A 21,670-nucleotide genomic window follows, 5' to 3' on the forward strand; every position below is an offset into this window, starting at 1 on the left:
TACAATATGAATTAAGTACATGTACATATTTATTGCAGTGCAGGCATCTGTATTCTGTTACACAGAGGGCTACATTATGTTATTGATATTATTTTCATCACTATGTCTCCTGGTCACAAATGTTTGATACAATATTAAAAAATAATACATATTTCAAAACCTTGGCAATAAAGGTTTTTAAGATTTTATGACAAATAAAACGTGTCCAGTCTATACCGACCATAGACTGTAAAAAAAATATGGACGTAGTGTCCGTGACGTCACCTATAGACTCCTCAATAGCGGTTTTGAAGCCTAAAGTGTGGAGAGCGGGCTGTCGCCATCTTGGAAGCGCGTCACCGCGCGACTCTCCCGGATAATCGAAAATGGGCAAAAAGGCGGGAGCGGATTGCTGAAGCCACGCCTATCTAGCGCGACTGCATTGTTAGCAGCGGCAATCCACCTGTCACTCAAGTGACCACGCCCTTAATTATGCAGAACTTTAAGGCTTAATATAATTTAAACGGATGAGTTATAAAAAAATTCACCCCCCTCACAGTTGTCATGAAGGGCAAAATTCCCAAAAGGGCAAAAAGACCAAAATCATTTTTTAAACCAGGCTGTAAACATGTTTTTTTCTGATGTAAAGTTGGGCATTTTAACATGGGGAGTCTATGGGACTGACTCTCTTCTGCAGCCAGCCTCAAGCGGCCAGTCGATGAATTGCAGTTTTAGTCACTTCCTTATTGGCTTCAAGGGAGAGAGCGGGAGGTTGCCGCTCGATACCGACCCATGTGACGTGCGACAGTCTCCATGGCGACAAGCCTAAACAAACTGATCCTGCAGGAGCTGATCAGAGCACAGAGAGATGCCGATTAAAAAAGCAAAGAAGGGGAAGAAAGCAAAAGGGTGAGTAAAAACGAATTGATCTATCGTTTGATAAGAATATAACATTGCGTTTGTTTGGAAAAACCGCGAATCCAATTAGTTTTAATAAGTTATCTGCATAGTTTTGCTTGAAATCTTGATTATAAGCATTTCTCTCTGTTCAATTCAATATTATATGTGCTTTGTCGGCATGACAATTGTTACAATGTATTGCCAAAGCATAGTGTTTACACTGAATCTAAAACATATGCGTATTAATATATATATATATATATATATATATATATATATATATATATATATATATATATATATATATATATATATAATAAAAAATAAAATGCATGCATTTATATATAATTAAAATAGAACAAATTAACATTTATTATTCTATGAATAATTTAAAATTCAGTGGGCTGTGTGTGTGTGTGTGCTCTTGTTTTGTGACATATCAGGACACAACTCTGTATAATGACATGGGTATGACAGGTATTACAAGGAGAGGGTGACTTATGAGGACATAACCCATGTCCCCATTTTTCAAAACCCTTATAAACCCTACAGAATGAGTTTATTTATTTGAGAAAGTAGAAATGCACAAAGTTTCCTGTGAGGGTTAGGGTTAGGTGTAAGGTTGGTATAGAGCCATAGAATATACAATTTTTACAGTATAAAAACCATTACGCCTATGGGATGTCCACAATTTTCACAAAAACAAACGTTTGTGTGTGTGTGTGTGATGTAGGCGCATCACTGTTTTGTTGACTCCTCCCTCTTTTTATGACAGGCATCAATGTATCGTGCCGCTAATAAGACACAATCTCGTTTCACCTAATATATATTGAAGTTGTGTTTCCTTGGTTAACGTTTTGAAGTCAGAACAAAGTACTTCAAATGAAATGTCTGTCTAATGTGTTGATAGTTAGGCAGCTGGTGAGGAAGCGTGTCTCTGTCTCCACTTCCCCATGATCACAGTAAGGGCAGATGCAGCCAGTGCTGTGGACATCTGTCTGTCTCTGTAGTCAGAGTATGACTGCTCAGTCTGTACCTCCTCATCTGTCTTCTTCATTTACAGTCTTTCACTGTACTCGGATATTCTGCAGTTGTGTAATCTCTGTTTAGGGCCAAATGACATCAAGTTTACTTTGTTTTTCTGTTGTTTCAGTCCAGTATGTTAGATCATTTTCTTTTTGTCCTTTTATAAATTGGTTGGGCCGAATTTTATGGATGAATATTGGATGAGTCCCATTTTTCTAATTCGTGATTTAGGAGCGGACACCACACTTCACTCTCTCTCTCTCTCTCTCTCTCTCTCTCTCTCTCTCTCTCTCTCTCTCTCTCTCTAGAAAGGGAAAGAAAGATGGCAAGCAAGAGTCAAAACGAGATAAGGAGTCTGATACAGAGAGGGCAAAAGCAAACGCTGCTCTGTGGGAGGCCAGGTGTGATTTGACGGAGAGTTCACGTGTGGAGTACTGTGAAACAGCGCGAAGACTGAGCAAAATCAACCATCAGCTCACTGATCTACAACACAACACTGAGAAGAACACCATCGAGATCATCGCTGTTCTGAGGAACAAAGATCTGCAAAATGAGGAGAAGGCATTTCACGCATTTGATTATTACAGCTACAGTGCATACACACAGGATTTTCTTTTCAAGTCTTATTCTCATATTGTTAATCATATTGTTAAAGGCTTAATTTATCCTACATTGGAAACTGTCATCATCTGCTCATAATATAATCCATATGAATCAAGCAGTTTAATAGAAATCTTCTGAGGAGACATGATTGCTTTATGTAATAGGTTTAATTTTATATGAGCATTGATCAATGAACATATATATGGCACATACTGTAAAATATTATAAAATGAAACATGTTTGCGTCACACTCAAGAACTAGTGAGGTTTGTTCTTGTGCATCAAGCAAGTAAAGTTGAGCCTTTACTATATACTGTATCCTATGTACGTACATTGATCAATGTTTATATGTGAACAAAAGCCTAAATTAAAACTTCATCATATAAAGTGATTGTGTCTCTTCAGAAGACTTGGATTAAACCGCCTGGTTCATGTGGAGGACTTTTATGATCTTGCAATAAATATTTTGGAGGTGTCAAAGATTTTGTATAATAAACTTTGATAGAGGCACTGACTCCAATTGTGTTTCGGAGATGACGAACGAAAGTCTTATGGGTTCTGGAGTGAGTAAATGATGACAATTTTCATTTTTGGGTAAACTAACCCTTTAAAATGTTGTTTTTCTCAGATAATGGCACTGGAACAACAACTACAGGTTGAGAAAACAAGGGCCTCTCAGGAAAAAGAGAACTTAGTAAGAAATGCCTTTCCTTATTTGGGAAAACAAGTTGTTCTTATCATTGTGGTTTGAGCTTTATTTTGCCAGATTATTGTTTTAAAACAAAGATTGTATTCACTGAAAATACACCATCGATACAAATTCATAAAATCATGAAAATGCAATGTTTAAAAAATAGAAAGTCGACAATTTAAATAAATAAATTGATAAATAGCCATTCACTATACTAAATAGAGAAGTATGCAAGTCAAAAATAATGATTATGCCGTTTTTACATAACTAAAAGTATCATCTTTGTGAACATTAATTTGAACACTGGCCTTTATTTCATTAATAATGGATAATAGATAATACTTAATATATTCAGTTTTATATTAAACCGTTTTTCCCAGTCTAGTGTTATTTTAAAAAAGGAACTGATCAGGTCAACCTTGTTCTCACTGCCTTGTTGCTAACAGCTCAGCATTTCTCTCTGATTGTCATCACAGGCCGCTCAATACACACTAAAGATCAATGAGCTGGAGGAGAAGTTTGACAAGAGATCTAGCGAGTTCAACATGATTCAAGACGAACTTAAGATCATCAATGACTTCCTTAAGAAGAAGCCCCAAATGGAGCAAGAACTTAAACATGTATAATTTACTCTTTTTATTTCATGTACACAGTTATGCAGAGGTAAAGTGCTATGTCTCTTATAACATCACCATTGTTTGTACAGATGAAAGAAACTATGGACAATGCAGATCTAGAACACGAGAAAACACTTGCAAGAATGGAGCAAAAGTTCTTCAATAATAAGGTATATACTAAAAACCATTTCATATACATATCATCTTCCTCATTCTCTCTCGGTGTCTCTCTCATTCTACATTCATTAGGTTCATCTAGAGAAGGAAGCTGAGCAAAAGATTGCTGTGCTTGCAGAACGAGCTCACAATGAAGCCATCATGTAAGTATCTTCTCCGTCTCTCCCAATATCCCAGCACCACTACACATTTCTACCTGATGCCTTCGGAATTGTTTGTGAGATAAATTTAGCATGAGATATATGAGATGAGATCCTCCATCTCGGCCCTATCAGACAGCTGGATGATGCATCTCGCTCCATGTTCAAGGAGAATGTGCGGCTAAATAAGGCACTGGGTTACCACATCAAAGAGGTGGAGGGTCTGCGGAAGAGAAATGCAGCTCTGGCAGAAGAAAACAACATCCTCAGTCTGCATAAGGTGACACACTATAGTTCACCTAGACTACCGTTTAATAGTTTTTATTATATAAAAATTAATTATAATGACAATTTTCTTGGGCACTCATATAAATACACAAATGCACAAATGAAATTTAAAATGTGCTTAATTAGACCCATGTCTACTATAAAGCTTGCTTGTGAAGTAGCAGATATTGATCATCACTAAACCCACTATTTCATTCACCCTGCAGGAGAAGAGTCTGGACACCTCAAATGACACCATATCTAAGCTTACAGCCCAGCGGAGCACAGTGTCTGGGCTGAGGGACAAGGTTTTGGCGCTGGAGCAGGCACTGGCCAGCAGGGTGTCTGAGTTTGAGTGGGACAAGGCTGACATCAAGGAGCGTGCAGCAGTCAGGACTCAGGCCAGCAGTGTAGAGCTGGACAAACTGCAGAAGCTCCTGAGTGTTCGGGACAGGGAGCTGAGCCGAGTGAAGAGAATAGCCCGCAGTATAGTGGAGCAGCGCTCAGACATGGAGATCCTTTTCTATGAGGCTCTGAACCACGTGAAACAGGAGATGCTAATGCACAGGTGCACTTCACCATTCATTCATTCATTCATTCATTCACTCTCTTTGCTAAAAACACACAAAAACACGCCTTCACAGCATGATGTAGCCTATTTGATAGAAAGCAAAATTCAGGATATACAGGGTCATTTCCCCCATAATCTTTGTCTTATATTTACAAACCCGAATTCCAAAAAAGTTGAGACACTGTACAAATTGTGAATAAAAACAGAATGCTATGATGTGGAAGTTTCAATTTTGTCAAAGCTGATTTCAATAAATTCAATAAAATCCCATAAAATATTAAGATATATCTTCTTCTTTTTTCTTAATATCATACACCCCTAATTTATTCAAGAAATAATAGTTAACAAGCAAGAGATCCAGGCTCCATTTTACTGCAAAAATGTCAAGCCTTTTTTGCACAGATTATATTCTAAGATACTATATGTAATCCAGACAGGAAGCAGAAGTAAATCATAGCAGGCAAATGGATGAGTTCCTATGGGGCAGAAGGGAGAAAGCTCACATTCACACCATCACCAAAACAACCCACAGCACTTCCATTGGTATGGACGAGGCTGAAAAAGGGTGAGGTTTTTAGACAATTTTCAAAATGCTCTTCTGATGAAATCAAAAGATGCTTTTTCAATTAGAAAACTGACTGTAACAAAACTGTGTTATTTCATCAGCAATCTGAAGAAAGCAAAAGTGAACATATCAGAGATGACCTGGGAGCAAAGAGAGAGAGTTCTCAGACTGCTCTTTGCTAAAATGAATAAACTAAAATCAAAGTAAGTATTTATTATTGTCTTACATTGGTTTTGTATCATCTATGGTAATCTCTTGTTATGTGGTATCATCATGGTGTCATCTACCTTGAAATAAAAAGCAGAGTTGTTGAAACAAATATAGTGATAATGACATAGTAAAACATAAAAAAAATTAAATTTTGAGCTTATTTGCACCTCTCTATTTATTAGTATCAAAAGAAGATTCAGAAATTTCAGGACACTGAATCAAAGAAGTAACTAATCTGTATTTTCATGGCAATTACTGAAGGAAACCAATTCATGCTCCAGCTCTGACGGATTCTGATGGGAACCAGTGTAGCAGCAGTCCAGGGTGAGACTGGTTTTCTGGCTGATACTTATCAATCAAGTCATTTTTGCATTTTATTCATACAATTTTTTTTTACAACATGTCAGCTCAATATATCACTTTGACTTTGCAGAGCACCATAAAAAGGAAAACAACAATGGCAGTGAATACTTTCTAAAGACTTTTTGTTCTGCACCATTGCACACAGACTCATAATTTGCAGTTATCTGTCTTTCTTTTCCACAGGAATGAAGAGGAAAAATCCCATGCAAGCTTTTTAACCCAAGCACCAGTTTCCAGTATGAGCTCCAGTGGAAACTCCAGAGCTCTGCCAGACCTGTAGTTCATCTGACCTCATCACAGACAAGAGAGCTAAATAATGGCAAAGTATAAGTTAAATATTGCATATCAGCTATGAAATACCTGGAAGTGTTCATGAATATCTAAACTATAAAATTAAAAATCTAGAAATGCCTGTTTATCGACATTGATGACGTTGGCATTGAAGATTAGACATGAGGGAAAAAGAGTGAAATAATATTCAGGAGGATTTCAAAAGTCTTGGCATAAAACCACCCACAATATTATATTGTTGTTTATTGCTGGATTGTTTCATAGAAATTGAATATAAATAAATGTAACTAAAATAACATTTTAATGGGAAAATGGTCAAACTGTTATAATGTAAGGTCATTGTTCTAATAATGGTGTATTTTTGAAAGTCTGTTTTATTAAGTGGTGATTCATACAAGGGGACATGTACTGCATTAGTTAGTTCCTTTGCATGAAAAAAAATCAAAAACAGATTGTGAAAGTCAATGTTGTATTTAGACATTTTTTTAGACCGTATACATCTATACTGTAAAGATACTGCATTTTGTACTGTTATAAAGCATTAGACATAATCTTTACTGATGTTTGTCTCTTTATTTTAAGATGTATATCTTCAAGTAACTGGGAATGGCATTTTTTGTCCTGCCTTTATTCATTTTACTGTAACAGATACAGACTATATGATTAAATTGTACAGCAGTTCTACTGAACATTGAGTAATGAGCATGTCATCAGTCAGTAGATCCAGAGATCGTGAGGATGGCTTTACAACATGACAGTTCTGCTCATGTCCCACTAGCAAATATAAAAGACTATTAATAGCATCTTATACACACACAGAGCAAGACAGCTGCTCAGTGACTAGACAAACCAAGATCTTCAAATCAAACCCTAACTTTGAAGGACACGGAAAGGTAAGAACTTAAATTCATAACTGTTGTATTTTACAAATGAACTTGTGTAGACATTCCTCATTACTTGAAGCAGTATGGGAGACTTCTATGAGTCTGGATATTATATGGATGATATGGCTATGATCCAGCCTACGTCAATCCAGACTACTATGAAGTGTAAGTGTCGCTAACTGCATACATGTGTTTGAGATCTCAATTATTAATGTTTATCAGCTAATGTGTTTCTGTGTGTAATTATTGATTTATTATTTACTGTCTGATCATCAGTGAAAATTCTGCATGTTTAGCAGATAAATATACAGCTACAGCATCTTACAGTGGACAGGTGTATCGGCCTGTATCGCAACCTGAGCAAACAGACTCATATGAGGAAGGTAATAAAATAATTTATAAGAAAACATCTTTAAGCTGAAATGTGTAACGCTACACCATTGAACGGAACCATTAAAAAAAATCACACACACATATATAATGTATATATGAGGGAAAAAAAAAATTCAAAATGAAAGAAAATATAATAAATTGGACCATCCCGACTTAAGCCATTGGTCAGGTCAAGGTTGAGTCACAAATTTGATGGGTTAAATTCACTCATTGTAATTCATCTGTTTTTGTATTTGTTGTCATATTATTTTGTTATTTGTTATCATGTTATCATATATATTTTCAGGATCATAATCACTAGTTTGAAGAGCATATAGTTCTGTACCGTTTACTGCACTTTGTTATTCTTCTAGTTATTTACCTATAGTGGCTAATGAAGTGGAAGTATCATACATTCACAGAAAATAGCTTACTTCTGTGTAAAATAAAGTAATCCACAAAACTGGGAATTTCATGTGAAGGTGAAAAATGGGTAGCACTTTATTTTACAGTCCTGTTCCTTATGTACATACTATGTACTTATTATAGTAATTACAATAACTATGTAATAACTAGGTACTAACCCTGAACCTACCCCTAAACCTAACCCTACCCCATGTAGTTACCTTGTATTACCAGAACTTTCTTAGATAAATACACTGTAAGTACACTATAAGCACATGTTAGTACACGTACTGTAAAATAAAATGCAACCGAAAAATGTCTTGTTTAAAGTTTTCTAATGTGAATTTTAATTCATTTGAAATGGATATCTGTGAAATTTTGCAGATATTTCTCAATTGTCACCAGACCCAAAAATTAGCATTTTGTCATCACTTACTAACCCTCAAGGTTTTCCAAACCTGTACGAGTTTCGTCTTCCTATAAACACAAAAGATGATATTTTGAAGAATGTTCCCGGTATTCACTTCCATAGTATGGGGAAAGAAAATAATAAAAAAAATACTAAAAGCAGAATACTGCTTGTGTTAAATCCACTGAAGCCTGCTGATGGCAGCATTATGATTGAGACAGACCTCACTGGGCCTTTTTTCTTCTGCATTGCTCTGGGAGCCACACTACTGATGGTACAAACTACATCCTGAACCTTTGTGAAACCATTAACTAAAGGAACACAGTAAATTGTTTTGCACAGAGGAAATGAAAACATATCTAATGTCCAGAGCATGTACTGTGGAACTGTGTATGTATTCTCTCTGCAGGCAGGGAAAGCACACTTTGGGTATATGTATAGCATCAGTGCTCTGGGGTGTGTGGGGATGTCCATGCTGTTGAACCTGATGAGCAGTAACAGTATTTCCTGTGGATGTGTGGTGAGTGTGCTGGGATACTGCCTCCTGCCAATGGTGGGACTCTCTACCTCTGCTGCTCTTTATTCCCTTCAGTGAGTGTCCATTACTCTATAGAAACATTTAACAGTTCTCTGAGTGTTTTATAGCCACAAATAATGATATATTTTATTTTTAAGAGTGTATCATTTCAAGTATATGGCATGTGAATAATAAATGGCTTCTATTTTAATGCAGAGGGCTGTTGTTCTTGTTTGTGATTGGCTGGTGCAGTCTATCAGCTTCTAAGATCTTCAGTTCCACTCTTGACATGAGTGGGCAGCAGCTGCTGGTGGCTTATCCCTGCGCTCTTCTGTACGGGGTCTTCACTTTCTTAACTGTCTTCTGAAATCTCAACTATTATAAGAGATTATCACTCTAACATCAGATGAAAATCCAGTTTGCACCTAGTTCACGAAAGTGGCGGAAAAGCAAAGTTTCTGTAAATTTTTATCAGATGTATAAAAAACAAAAAGCTAACTTGAAGAGTGGAGTTAGCAAAATCATGTTTGATACTTTTAAAAGGTTTGTGTGACTTTTTTTTTATTGTATTAAAACTTATGCATGACATGCTCTCATCGATGAATGAAAATAAAAAAAGAAACTGCAGAAGTCAATATTTTAAGGAAATTCAGAGTGAAATCTATATTGTTGCAAATGTATTATTTAATGCAACTTTATTTGAACCTCAGCACTGCTTTTGACCAATTAAAATGCATTTAGTACAAAATTAGTTGTTACAATTTTGCAGACTTTAAGTATACCAATTTTTTGTGTGCCACAAAAATATTTAGTTATACTGAAATGCATACAAATAAATTGTAGTTAAGTATAAAAAAAAAAAATCATTTTGTGAGCCCATTTGGATTTGATGATGATTTGATGAACTGCATGTTACAGGAATGTGTTAGACAAGACTAATTTAGATTTTACATCCAAATCCCTTTCAGTTTCTATTTACAGTAAATGCAGCCTCATCTTGTAAATTTGTTACAAACAGCTTCCATTTACAGCAAATGTACTCTGCTCTTGTGAATGTGTTAAGAGCTAAATGCAGCTTTTGTGGTTCACCTTCATAAATCTACAGTGTTTTTTTTTTTTAGGATAAATGTAAATTGGTAAATATTGGTAAAAGTTTTCAAACCTTCACATTTTTTTCACATTTTGTTAGGTTGCAACCTTTATGCGAAATAAAACAAAAACAAATAATTAACTTTACAAATTCATAAAAATTTAAATAAAGGAGAAATTACAAAGAAAAAGTAAGTAACATAATGAATATATGTGTTTAACAGCAGAAAATCACACAATTAATATTAGTACATTTAATGTTAATGTTTAATATTAATGTTAGTCAGTATTTTAATTAAATTCCAGTAAACGTGTGCATAACTTAAAGGGACTGTACATTCAAAAAACTCAATCCCAAGTTATTCCAAACCTTTATGAATTTCTTATGTCATGCTGTGACTGTGAGGGTGTTTTTTTTTTTTTGACCAGCAGGAACTGAACACAATACTAGCTCATAACGGAGACTTCAAAGCATGTAAACGTTACATAAGGCTTGCAAAAATGAAAGTAAAATTGAAACTGATACATATATAACGGTTCGGGTGTGGGTCTGATTTTAGTAGCTTCAGCTGAGACAAACCAGCTGTGTTCCAGGATAGAGCTGATATAAATATATTGAGAAAAAAGAGAAAAAAGATAACCACTAATGTTCAATCCAGTGCAACTGCCATCAAATGCAGGTTAGAGGATCTTTCTACCACGTTTTATTTTTAAATATCTATACAAGCATATATTCTCAGAGAGACGGGCTATTCTATAACTGTTGTTAACCGCTGTATATGACCTACATATTTTTCCAAAGAACTGGATAAACAATGGAGGAGATTTGACTGGGGGTAAGTTACATATACTGTATCAGAATAATAATATTGTAACATTACATTTACATTTATACATTTAGCAGACGCTTTTATCCAAAGCGACTTACAGTGCATTCAGGCAATACATTTTCTATTTTACCAGTATGTGTGTTTACTGGGAATTGAACCCATGACCTCTTCCCAATGCTATACCACTGAGCCACAGGAACTGAGATTTACTATAAACTAGAACTAAAACCATAAAAACATTTACTTGAAATAAAATAGACATTTTCTATATACATTTCCTGAAATGAAATATAAAAATATTTATTTATTTCAGCTAATTGCCAAGGCAAGATCTCATTTTATATAGTTTAACTAAAATAACTGAAACTGAAAAATCAAAAATGATTATTAAATTACTAAATAATAGCAATTACTATTTACTAAAACTTTAAAATATTAAAAATAGTATGTCGGTTACACTAAAACACTTATTTTTTCATATAATATTTTATTAATATATATTTTATTAAACATTTTTATATTTATTCTTTTCTTCCATATATGGTCCATAAAACACATTCTTGTGTTCAAAGATAATGTGCATTATTTTTAATTCTCAGATAATACTTACATATGCAATTAATGTTATTAATCAGAATCTTCATAAAAAATAAGAAAATACATTTCTTTATATTATTTAAAAATTATTTGAAATATTATTTTTTTATTTTATTTATTTAATAATAAAGAAAATACACAATAAAATAAAATACCATATGGTGAAAAAAATACAATAATGAACGTGCAATAATTATTAATTATTATAAGAATTATGAATAAGCTAAAAAGTTATTTACAGATGAAGAATGTATTGTTCAGGTGCATAGCCTGAGGGGGAAAATAATAGTTTTCATGTGGATCATTTAGATATAAATTAAAGCTATGCATTTAGCAGGCGCTGTGGACTTACAATGCATTCAGGCTAACATTTTTTACCTAACATGCTCTCCGTGGGAATCAAACCCACAACCTTGTGCTGCTAATGCAATGCTCTACCACTTGAGCTAATGGATGGTGATACATCAGACAATGTGTTAATAGGAAATAAACACAACTATGTACCAATTTAGTTGTTAGCAAAAAAGTGTAGAAAATTGTATGCCAACTTGATGCATGTAACAATTGTGATATATAAACATTTAAAATAATAAGATCAAATATGGTCCAAAGACCTAAAGAGAAGTGCAGAATTTTATTGTTACTTCTTATAGGAAGCTAGTGTTATATATTTTCATTAAAGTAAGCAAATTATGGTTATATTCTATTCCAGACATAGCCAATTGTGCCAAATAATAAAATATTTGTGTTTTATTTTAACAGACAGAAGAAATACATAAAAGAAAAGCTGGAGAACTTCTGTCCGAGTCATCCAGATGTAAAGGACATCAAGATCCTGGTAACTGGACCAGTTGGAGGAGGAAAGTCCAGCTTTATTAACTCAGTCGATAGCGCTTCTCTGGGACGCATCTCCTCCAGAGCATTGGTTGATTCAGATATTTGTGGTCCTGTTTTCACTCAAAAAGTAGGTACTTGCCACCTGTAGCTGCATGTCTTTTACAAAAGACCCAGAAATGTCCAGTGGACCCACACTTGGGCGTTGTAAACATTTTGGCTAATTGTATGAGGATTTCTTCAAAACTGTTCACAAATATGTATGGACTTGATTTACAGCTCAAAGGATTCCCCATCAGAAGTGAGAAAAAAAGATTGCCCTTCATCCTCAAGGATGTCATGGGTTTGCTTTCTGAAGCATTTGAAGGGCCACAACCAGAAGACATCATCAATGCTGTGTTTGGTCACGTGAAGGATGGCTATAAAGTAATAAACCTATATTAATAGATCGAATAACAGATATGTATGTGTGTAATATATCTGATGTTTAACACATTTTACTGAATTTCCAAAATTAGTTCAACGAAAAGCAGCCACTCAATTTTAAGGATCAACAATTCAACTGTGACCCCAAACTCTCTGACCAGTCTTTCTGCCTGGTTTACGTCATATCCGCAATTACAGTCCAATACACAGATGATCGTCTTATTGACAAGATGAAGCTCATCCGCCAGAGAATCAGTGAAAAGGGTAAAACTGAACCCTGAATGTTTATGAGTTTATGATTTTTATTAATGAGCCCATACACTACCATACACTATACACTTTTCGTCTTGATTATAGACAGTATGAAGTCTCAGAGAATGTATGGTCAGTTAAGTGGATTTGTACATACTTTTCAACAAAACACTGCCACAAATTTGCTCAATTTTCCTTAGAAAAATTTTACAAAAATTAAATCTTATAGAAACTTTACATTTTCTCTGCATTTGGTGTAGGGATTCCTCAAGTGGTTATCATGACTCAAGTGGATAATGCATGTTTACTTGTCAACAATGATCTACGGAAGGTCTACAGTAGCAAGAATATTAAGGAGAAGGTACTGTATATGATTCATTCAAAGTGTGACACTTACTGGAACATATCGCCCATGATCTGATTTTGTCTAATAGCCATGTGCAATTTTTTGACTGAACATTCTGTTTCTGTCCAGATGGAGTTGTGCAGTGCCAAATTGGGTGTGCCATTGACAAACATCTTCCCAGTGAAGAACTACCATAATGAGATTGACACAGAGGATGACATTGATGTTCTGATACTAAAGGCATTTGAACAGATTGTTCAACTTGCTGACGATAGATTGAAGGATAGTGAAAATTACTGACAAACGTAAGTAAGAAAAGCAAAGTTGTAAAATCAAGGAAGACTAAGATTCTGCACTTTTTTAGCTCATTAAATATGAGCATCTCCCCCTCATTAATAACATTAAAACTATTAAATTACTATATAAATATGGGAACAATGCAGTGACTGACTAAATCCTATTTAATCTTGAAATGTTTGTTGCATGGAGGTGGAGTTCAGCCCGGGTGTCTGGAGCAATTTGTACAATCTGAATGAGAAGATGTAATTCAGCTATCTTGAAACTCATGTTGAAACTGATTTTCTTCTTCTTTGCATTTCACCTCTGCTTTAGTTTGTTTCCCTGTCTTTTATTTTAATAAATCTGGCTTCACTATGAATATGATTGCAAAATCAAGTCAACTTTTGAACTTGCTAACTTTGAACATATTTTTTTAGGAATATTTAGAGGAACTAGAGGATATTTAGAAATCTAACAATGTTCTGCCAAAATTCAATTTTATGCATATCGAACTATGCATGGCAGAAATGTTTATCCTGTGTACATCCTCATATTTACTCGAAGTGTCAGGATTTGTGCTCAAGCTCTTGTTGTGATGGTTCACAGTCTCTCCTCGATTAAAGACTGCTAAACATTCCTTCCTGCCTCCCGTGTTCTTCCTGAACAGCGTAATGTGACAGAAGACCCCGACCCAAGACCATAACCTTATTATTTTTAACCTCCCTTTTTTTTTTTTTTTTTTTGTACATCGTTTTTTGTTTCCGTTGTTCCCTCACGGATGCCCTCCTTCACCTGGAATATCTCCTCCTCCTGCTGGAGCAAAGGGAGAAGACCAGGTGTTCTGCATCAACCTCATTAATCAGAATACTTACCAAAATTTGCTCCTGTTCACACTCGCCTTGGAAGATTCGGTGGGTGATTCAGATTTCTCTTTTCACAGGCGGTTAGAAGATTTACAGGTTGCTCACGTGACATCTACGTCATGAAGCTCAGTTTCCCCCAGGAAGTGCGTGCTTCTAATTGACTTCACTTGTCTCCATTGATTCCAATGGGGTCGCTGTGTCCATTTCTTTTACTGTCCATGGTGAAAACCATAGACGGGAAAAGAAAACCCTGCAAAGTAGCCTAAGTCTCATACTGCGCATGAGTTCACTGTTCAAACTGCACACTTGCAAACAAGAATCGCGAGACTTTATGAAAACTAAAACTTCTTAGTAAGATCAACATAACATTGCACATTTGTAACATTTAAGGAACAAATTTGTTTAATCAACTTAGTATCATGCATGAACACTTTCAATTAAAATGTCTTAGTTCAATTTACTGTTTTATGTTTATTTGGAGGAGTTTTTGTTAGTTGGCTTTTTTTACAGTGTATAAAACTTGATTAAAAAATCTTATTTTCTTAAAAACAAATCACAATAATTTCATCACAAACAAATAAAAGGTCAAAATAAAGAAAAGGCACATCAAACATGGGCAAAGTGAATGTACCAAGCAACCATTTGACTTCACAGATACAAAGGTATCAAAAATGCTTTTGCAAAAAGTGAATATAAAATATATTTACAGAACTACAATATACACAAATATTGAGAAGTGCGTAAAAACAAAAAACATTGGCTGCTGATAACTACTTTCTTACACTCAAGCCTGTTGCACATCCCAGGGTGACGTCCTATTGTGTGACCCTGACCCAGCATCCTCTGCTGCAGGACATCCAGGGCTGTTTTCAGACAACATCTCATGGTCTTTTAGGCCGGTTCATAATAAGGGAATCCTTTAAAAAAACACACTATTTATTAAGTTATTAGACACACATTAAAGATTAATGATGAAATAGTTTACAAATCTTATTTAAACTATTATTAAAATATAGAATAAGCTATAGAATTTTATTTTATTTTTTCTTCAAGAGTAAGTAATGTACAGATTTATTACAGTAATATTACACACAGGGACGTGCACAGGAATTTTGAGGGGCAGTTGCTCTGATCTAAAAAAGAGCACTCACCCCCCCTCACCCCCCCCCCCCCCCCCCCAAAAAAAAAAAAAAAAAACTCACGGGCTATATGAAGGACTGTAATACTATAATATAATATTAATACTATAATAATATATTATTAATACTATAATATTATATATTAATACTATTAATACTATAATACTATATATAATATATTATTAATACTATAATACTATCAAAGTTTCAAGCCTCCATTACCAGCTTTAAAATGACATTGTGAAACCAGCAAAAGAAGCGTTGGGTGAGATGCGGAAGAAATAGTCCGGACCCACTTTATATTAAGTGGCCTTAACTACTATGTACTTACATTTTAATTTATCATGTAGTACAATGTACTTATTGTGTACATACATGTTTTTACATTGTACTTATATAAAAAAAAAAACTACATGTAATTACATCTGTATTTAATTTCTGTAATTACATTTATAATTACACTGTTGACCCATACTTTACACCTTATCCCACCCTTACCCATACTTCCAACCCTCTCCCTAACCTTACCCCTGTCCCAGCAGCAAAAGTGTTTTACAATACAATATGAACACAATAAGTACATTGTACTTATTTTTTTTATGTAAGTACATAGTAGTTAAGGCCACTTAATATAAAGTGGGACCAATAGTCCTACCCACAATAGCGATTAAGTACAAAAACCGAACGAATCCCTTTAAATATATCATCTGATCGATGTCTTGAGGTGTGGTAACTATGGTATAAGAGCAGGGGCGGACTTTACCATTAGGCAAAGGTCGGCAATTGCCTTGGGCCCCGAGCTACCTAGGGGCCCCCAAAATGCCCCATTAACTTGCTTAAAGATTTTTTTTTTTTTACTTCGTGCAAAATATATATTTCTAAAACTCCATTTGCGAAAAATGGCATCAAATCATTAGTGTCGCAGACAGGAGGGCCCCCCCCTCACCTCACTACATTGGACTATTCCATTATTTCACTTACTGCGCATCTGCGAAAGTGACAAGGCTGTAATGCGCCAAAAAACTGACGAAGAAGAAGTGATTAGCCGTGTTTCCACTATCGAGCTAGGACCGGGCGTGCTAGTGCGTGCCAGGGCCAGTCGCGTTTCCACTGTCACTTCCGGGGCTTGATCGTGCCTCGCCAGGGCTTCCTCGGGGCCAACGGCCAGGGTTTTTCGGCCCGACGAAATCCTTGGGCCAAAGCGGGCCAGCTGGGGCTAGAGGAGGGGTTATGAACAAAGGCGGAGTTTCTCCGTGTCTAGAGAGCGTCAGTGCGAATCATTTCAGAAAGATAACAGCTTTAACACCAGCATTAAATATGTTTTAAAATAAGTTGAGCTTAAAACTCACTCTTAGTTAGCAGCAAGTGTTTGAAATAACTTGATCCGATGTGGATTATAATCACTAAACAAGGCAGAAATATTTATAAGCGATGTAAAAGACTATGCACGCTAAACATTAACGTTACCATATAAACATGGTAAATATGACTGCTTGGATAAATCAGACGCCAGCTTCTTATTCTCTATCACAATTGTGTATTTATTAAGTAACATTTTATCTGTCGTCTGGTTTCAAGAGTTTAGCTCCACGTTGCATATCATCAAAATATAATAATGATTTTTGTTCGGGAGCTTTTATAAAAATAGAGAGTCTGCGCTGCGGATCATTTCAGAAAGATAACAGCTTTAACACCAGCATTAAACACTTTTTTAAATAAGTCGAGCTCCAAACTCTCTTTCAGTCAGCAGCGAGTGTTTGAAATAACTTGATCCAATGTGGATTATAATCACTAAACAAGGCTGAAATATTTATAAGCGATGAAAAAGATATGCACGCTAAACATGTTACCATAGTAAATATTGTAAAATATGACCGCTTGAAGAAATCAGACGTCAGCTTCTTATTCTCTATCACAGTCGTGTATTTATTAAGTAACTTATATTTTCTGTCACAAGCCTCGTCTCGAGAGTTTTTCTCACGTTGCCTATCATAAAAGAATATAGCATAATAATGTTTTTGTTCGGGAGCTTACAAAAATAGAGATATTATCATTCATTCTAAATGTGACGGCTACTGTGGCTAATAAACAGAAACAGACTTGAATGAACAAGCAGGCTATTTTCATGAGCGTTAAAAATAAATAAATAAAATAGATATAAGTGTATTTATGTGTGAATAATTTTGAGTCCTGATAAATTAAATCAATATGATCAATGTATCATGTATTCTATAGTTAAAACATCGATGCTTTTGAATTTGAATATATAACAAAGCATGCAAACAAACGGCCTCTTTTATCATGTTCGTTTTGTGATCGCACATGTTCCAGTGACTTATTTCTTAGTTTTCTGATAACTTCTCTTTGTTGGTGAAATTTTGAGGTTGCATGACGTTGTTCTGAGAGGCGTGTAAAGGGCGTGTTTTAGTGACGTGCAGCGGAGCTTCAAGCTCCACTGTGGAAACCCTGCGCTATTCTGGCCTCGTGCTACTGGCCCGCCCGGCCCGCTTTAAGCCCTGGCTCGCACTGGCCCGACAGTGGAAATGCGGCTAATGACAGTGATAGACATTGTGTACAGAGAGAGAGTGTTGACAGTAAAAATGAAGCGAAGCTACCCAAGCGGTGCTGAAAAAAGGAAGAAACAGGAGGAAAGCAAAAAGTTTTTAGCAAAATTGATGAGTAATGAGTAGCCTACTAGCAGTCACTAGCCGCATTTCCACTGTCGGCCCAGTGCGAGCCAGGGCTTAAAAGAGGCCGTTTGTTTGCATGCTTTGTTATATATTCAAATTCAAAATCATCGATGTTTTAACTATAGAATTGATTTAATTTATCAGGACTCAAAATTAATCACACATAAATACACTTATTTCTATTTTATTTATTTATTTTTAACGCTTATGAAAATAGCCTGCTTATTCAGTTGAGTCTGTTTCTGTTTATTAGCCACAGTATAGCCGTCATATTTATAATGAATGATAATATCTCTATTTTTATAAAAGCTCCCGAACAAAAAACATTATTAGGCTATATTCTTTTATGATAGGCAACGTGAGATAAACTCTCGAGACGAGGCTTGTGACAGATAATATAAGTTACTTAATAAATACACGATTGTGATAGAGAAGCTGACGTCTAATTTCTTCAAGCGGTCATAGTTTACCATGTTTACTATGGTAACAAGTTTAGTGCATATCTTTTTCATAGCTTATAAATATTTCTGCCTTGTTTAGTGATTATAATCCACATTGGATCAAGTTATTTCAAACACTCGCTGCTGACTGAAAGAGAGTTTTGAGCTAGACTTATTTTAAGACGTCTTTAATGCTGCTGTTAAAGCTGTTATCTTTCTGAAATGATTCGCACTGACGCTCTCTAGACACGGAGAAACTCCGCCTTTGTTCATGACTCCTCCTCTAGCCCCAGCTGGCCCGCTTTGGCCCAAGGTTTTCGTCGGGTCAAAAAACGCTGGCCCCGATGAAGCCCCGGCGAGGCACGATCAAGCCCCGGAAGTGACAGTGGAAAAACGCGACTGGCCCTGGCACGCACTAGCACGCCCGGTCTTAGCTAGATAGTGGAAACACGGCTATTCTGACCAATGTGTTACACTTGAACTTGAAGATGACCAAGCACTCTGGCCAAAACATCTCACTGACAAAGAACGCTGCTTAATATTGCAGAGAGGCCCAGTTCAGAGCAAGGATAGAATTTATCCTTTTTATTTTTCTTCTTTTTTTCTTACAGATACAACTCCAGATGTCTATACATCATTGCTGTGTGAAGACTGCTGAAGAGAAGTAGTTTTTTTTTAAAATAAGGATTGACAAAAGGAGGGAAACAAGAGATGTAGAGGGCCCCATGTCTGTGTTTGCCTTGGGCCCCAAAATGTCTAAATCCGCCCCTGTATAAGAGGAATAATTGACTCCGCTTCGAGTAATGACCGAATCACCACCTCAAGTGTGCATTATTTTTCTAATAATTCAACGGCCCGTCGTCAATTATTCCTTACTTGAATCACAGCTTAAATAGTGTTTTGACATCGACAACCCAAGTGCATTTTACCTCAAACTTGCGTCTAGTTAACTTTCTAAAGTAGCAATCGCTTCTCGGGTCGACATAAACACACTGACAAAATTATATTCAGAATTAAAAATATTTTTTTACCACTTTTTAATGTGTGATTGTGTAATGGTTTTCACGAGATACCAACCTTTCGCAAACTTGCTTCCAACACTCATTCTCATGGAGACACGGTGTGCACGAAGGGGAGGGCTGTGCGCGCGCGAGTAACGTTATGTGAGAAAGACTCGCGAGTGAGAGATGCAGGGAAATGACAGTGGAAATGAAATGCAGCTGAACGCTTGCTCTATGAAAGACATTGACAAAGACGAAAACTAAGGACATTTAATCTATAATTTTATTTTATTTTAGTTAGTTTTGCCAAACACACATTACAGTTTTGGTTAGTTATCGTTTTTTGTAATGCCTCGTTTTTATTTTTATTTCAGTTAACACAATTTTTCCCAACTAGTTTTCGTTTTTTTGTTCGATTTCGTTTACGATTATAACCTTACTATTACTTTTCCGACAACGTTGAGTCGTCTCACCCGACAACTGTGACAATCGGACAATCTCGTTCTAAGGCCGCTCATGCAGGCTCAGCTCAGGTGCCGGTCGCGTGCAGCGCTGCAGCCACGTAAAGAGAGTTTGCCCTTCCCCTACCGACTTTCACTTTCGGAAGGGTGCCCAAATATGGAAGTGAATGAGGCTTTGCGATTTTTTTTATTTTATTTTTTATTTTTATCTAGGCCTACGTGAAATCTCATCCATTGTACGATTTTTTTAATTTATTTTTTTTCCACCTCGGAAGGGCAACGTGAGTCGAGAAGGGCATATGGGCAGTTGCCCGGGCAACCTGAGCAACCCCCCTGTGCACGTCCCTGATTACACATATATGCCAAAAGATTGAAGTGAAAAAATACGTACTCTAGCAGTAGAGTTTGAACATGTCAAGTATTTGTATTTGTAAAAAGTATTAATAAAGAATGTGTGGTATGTCCAAACTTTTTACTGGTTGTAATACTTTTACATTGTGATATAATAATTCTAATATGGCAAATAAATATGTTGGGTGCATCTCATGAAAACACCCTCAAATCAAAAGGAAAAATAAATAATATTCCGTATAAACCTGCCTATATTATTGTGCTTAGCTGTTATAGTAACAATGCATAAATCTTTATTTTTAAGCTTATTATTATTTCATATTTCTTGTGATTTTTTTTATGTTATTCGGTAAACACACAGTAATTATTCGGTCATTAATAAGGCTGATCAAGTACATTTTCCAGCTATTAAAAACTAACCCCTCCATGTTCCCTTTATAGGCCTAAAGAAAAATATTTTCACAACTGTATTACACATCAATAAATGTATTAATTCTAATACTCCAAATAAAACTTACCCCATATATTTTGGTCAAGTTGTTAAACAGCACCTGTCCCGCGCTCACTTTATCTCTCACGCCTCGAATAGTTCCGTTCTTACTGAAGATGTTCACGCGGTTTCCGGTGAAAAGCTTCTCGTTGGCTCCACTAACGTACATGAGCAGCTCGTCCTGTTCGCTGCCGGGTGAGGTGGAGCGCTCCGGCTCTGAGCTCGCATTGGTGTCGTTGTCGGTGTCCGCGGAGTCTTGGAGCGCGTGCTCTCGGAACACCTTCTTCAGCACGCGCCCGCTGTGCGCCGACGCCACGCGGAACCTTACTGTCCTCTCCGCTCGGTCCTCCGCAGCCCTGGATCTGCGACGCTCCATACTGCAGTCAAAACACCTACATTATACAACTTCTGTTTACCTTGAATTAGAGCGTGCCGAGGTAAAGTGCATTGGCCTGACATTAAATATCTTGTCTGATCTTAAAGGGCTTGTGGCACGAGGATGTCAATTCGACATCACATGCTTTAATATTTAATAAACGCTATCCATGGAAACCGACTTGTGTTCTCTTATGAATAAAAGATAGCTCACGTGTAG

At 36.0% G+C, this 21,670-nt stretch overlaps 3 protein-coding genes and 1 pseudogene across 3 annotated transcripts; 3 read left to right on the plus strand and 1 right to left on the minus strand.

Moving 5' to 3' along the window:
* Window positions 1-346: 346 nt before the first annotated feature.
* LOC128026759 (basal body-orientation factor 1-like) lies at window positions 347-6,964 on the plus strand. The gene is made up of 12 exons (XM_052614028.1): window positions 347-888; window positions 2,214-2,466; window positions 3,137-3,202; window positions 3,676-3,819; window positions 3,906-3,986; window positions 4,066-4,136; window positions 4,269-4,413; window positions 4,628-4,968; window positions 5,405-5,536; window positions 5,638-5,739; window positions 6,008-6,070; window positions 6,293-6,964. The coding sequence occupies exons 1-12, from the start codon at window positions 848-850 to the stop codon at window positions 6,387-6,389; spliced, it is 1,536 nt and encodes a 511-aa protein (XP_052469988.1). The 5' UTR covers window positions 347-847; the 3' UTR covers window positions 6,390-6,964.
* A 403-nt stretch (window positions 6,965-7,367) lies between these two features.
* LOC128026607 (protein YIPF7-like) lies at window positions 7,368-9,635 on the plus strand (annotated as a pseudogene).
* Window positions 9,636-10,516: 881 nt separating this feature from the next.
* Window positions 10,517-14,277, plus strand: LOC128026762 (interferon-induced protein 44-like). The gene is made up of 7 exons (XM_052614032.1): window positions 10,517-10,756; window positions 10,879-10,912; window positions 12,266-12,467; window positions 12,617-12,763; window positions 12,856-13,027; window positions 13,276-13,376; window positions 13,491-14,277. The coding sequence occupies exons 1-7, from the start codon at window positions 10,723-10,725 to the stop codon at window positions 13,659-13,661; spliced, it is 861 nt and encodes a 286-aa protein (XP_052469992.1). The 5' UTR covers window positions 10,517-10,722; the 3' UTR covers window positions 13,662-14,277.
* Window positions 14,278-15,025: 748 nt separating this feature from the next.
* Window positions 15,026-21,458, minus strand: LOC128026763 (glutaredoxin domain-containing cysteine-rich protein 1-like). Its single transcript, XM_052614033.1, has 2 exons — window positions 21,104-21,458; window positions 15,026-15,420 (listed from the first exon to the last, which is right to left on the minus strand). The coding sequence occupies exons 1-2, from the start codon at window positions 21,449-21,451 to the stop codon at window positions 15,385-15,387; spliced, it is 384 nt and encodes a 127-aa protein (XP_052469993.1). The 5' UTR covers window positions 21,452-21,458; the 3' UTR covers window positions 15,026-15,384.
* Window positions 21,459-21,670: the final 212 nt, after the last annotated feature.

This window comes from Carassius gibelio, chromosome A13, assembly GCF_023724105.1.
Source record: "Carassius gibelio isolate Cgi1373 ecotype wild population from Czech Republic chromosome A13, carGib1.2-hapl.c, whole genome shotgun sequence".
Taxonomy (NCBI): domain Eukaryota; kingdom Metazoa; phylum Chordata; class Actinopteri; order Cypriniformes; family Cyprinidae; genus Carassius; species Carassius gibelio.

Coding starts and splice junctions, on each gene's coding strand:
- LOC128026759 (XM_052614028.1), top strand. CDS start 848: ATGCCGATTAAAAAAGCAAAGAAGGGGAAGAAAGCAAAAGG. Junction 889..2,213: donor AAGGGGAAGAAAGCAAAAGG/GTGAGTAAAAAC, acceptor CTCTCTCTCTAG/AAAGGGAAAGAAAGATGGCA. Junction 4,969..5,404: donor CAGGAGATGCTAATGCACAG/GTGCACTTCACC, acceptor TATGTAATCCAG/ACAGGAAGCAGAAGTAAATC.
- LOC128026763 (XM_052614033.1), bottom strand. CDS start 21,451: ATGGAGCGTCGCAGATCCAGGGCTGCGGAGGACCGAGCGGAGAGGACA. Junction 15,421..21,103: donor ACTTGACCAAAATATATGGG/GTAAGTTTTATT, acceptor GTTTTTTTAAAG/GATTCCCTTATTATGAACCG.
- LOC128026762 (XM_052614032.1), top strand. CDS start 10,723: ATGTTCAATCCAGTGCAACTGCCATCAAATGCAG. Junction 12,468..12,616: donor GTCCTGTTTTCACTCAAAAA/GTAGGTACTTGC, acceptor CTTGATTTACAG/CTCAAAGGATTCCCCATCAG. Junction 13,028..13,275: donor CCAGAGAATCAGTGAAAAGG/GTAAAACTGAAC, acceptor CATTTGGTGTAG/GGATTCCTCAAGTGGTTATC.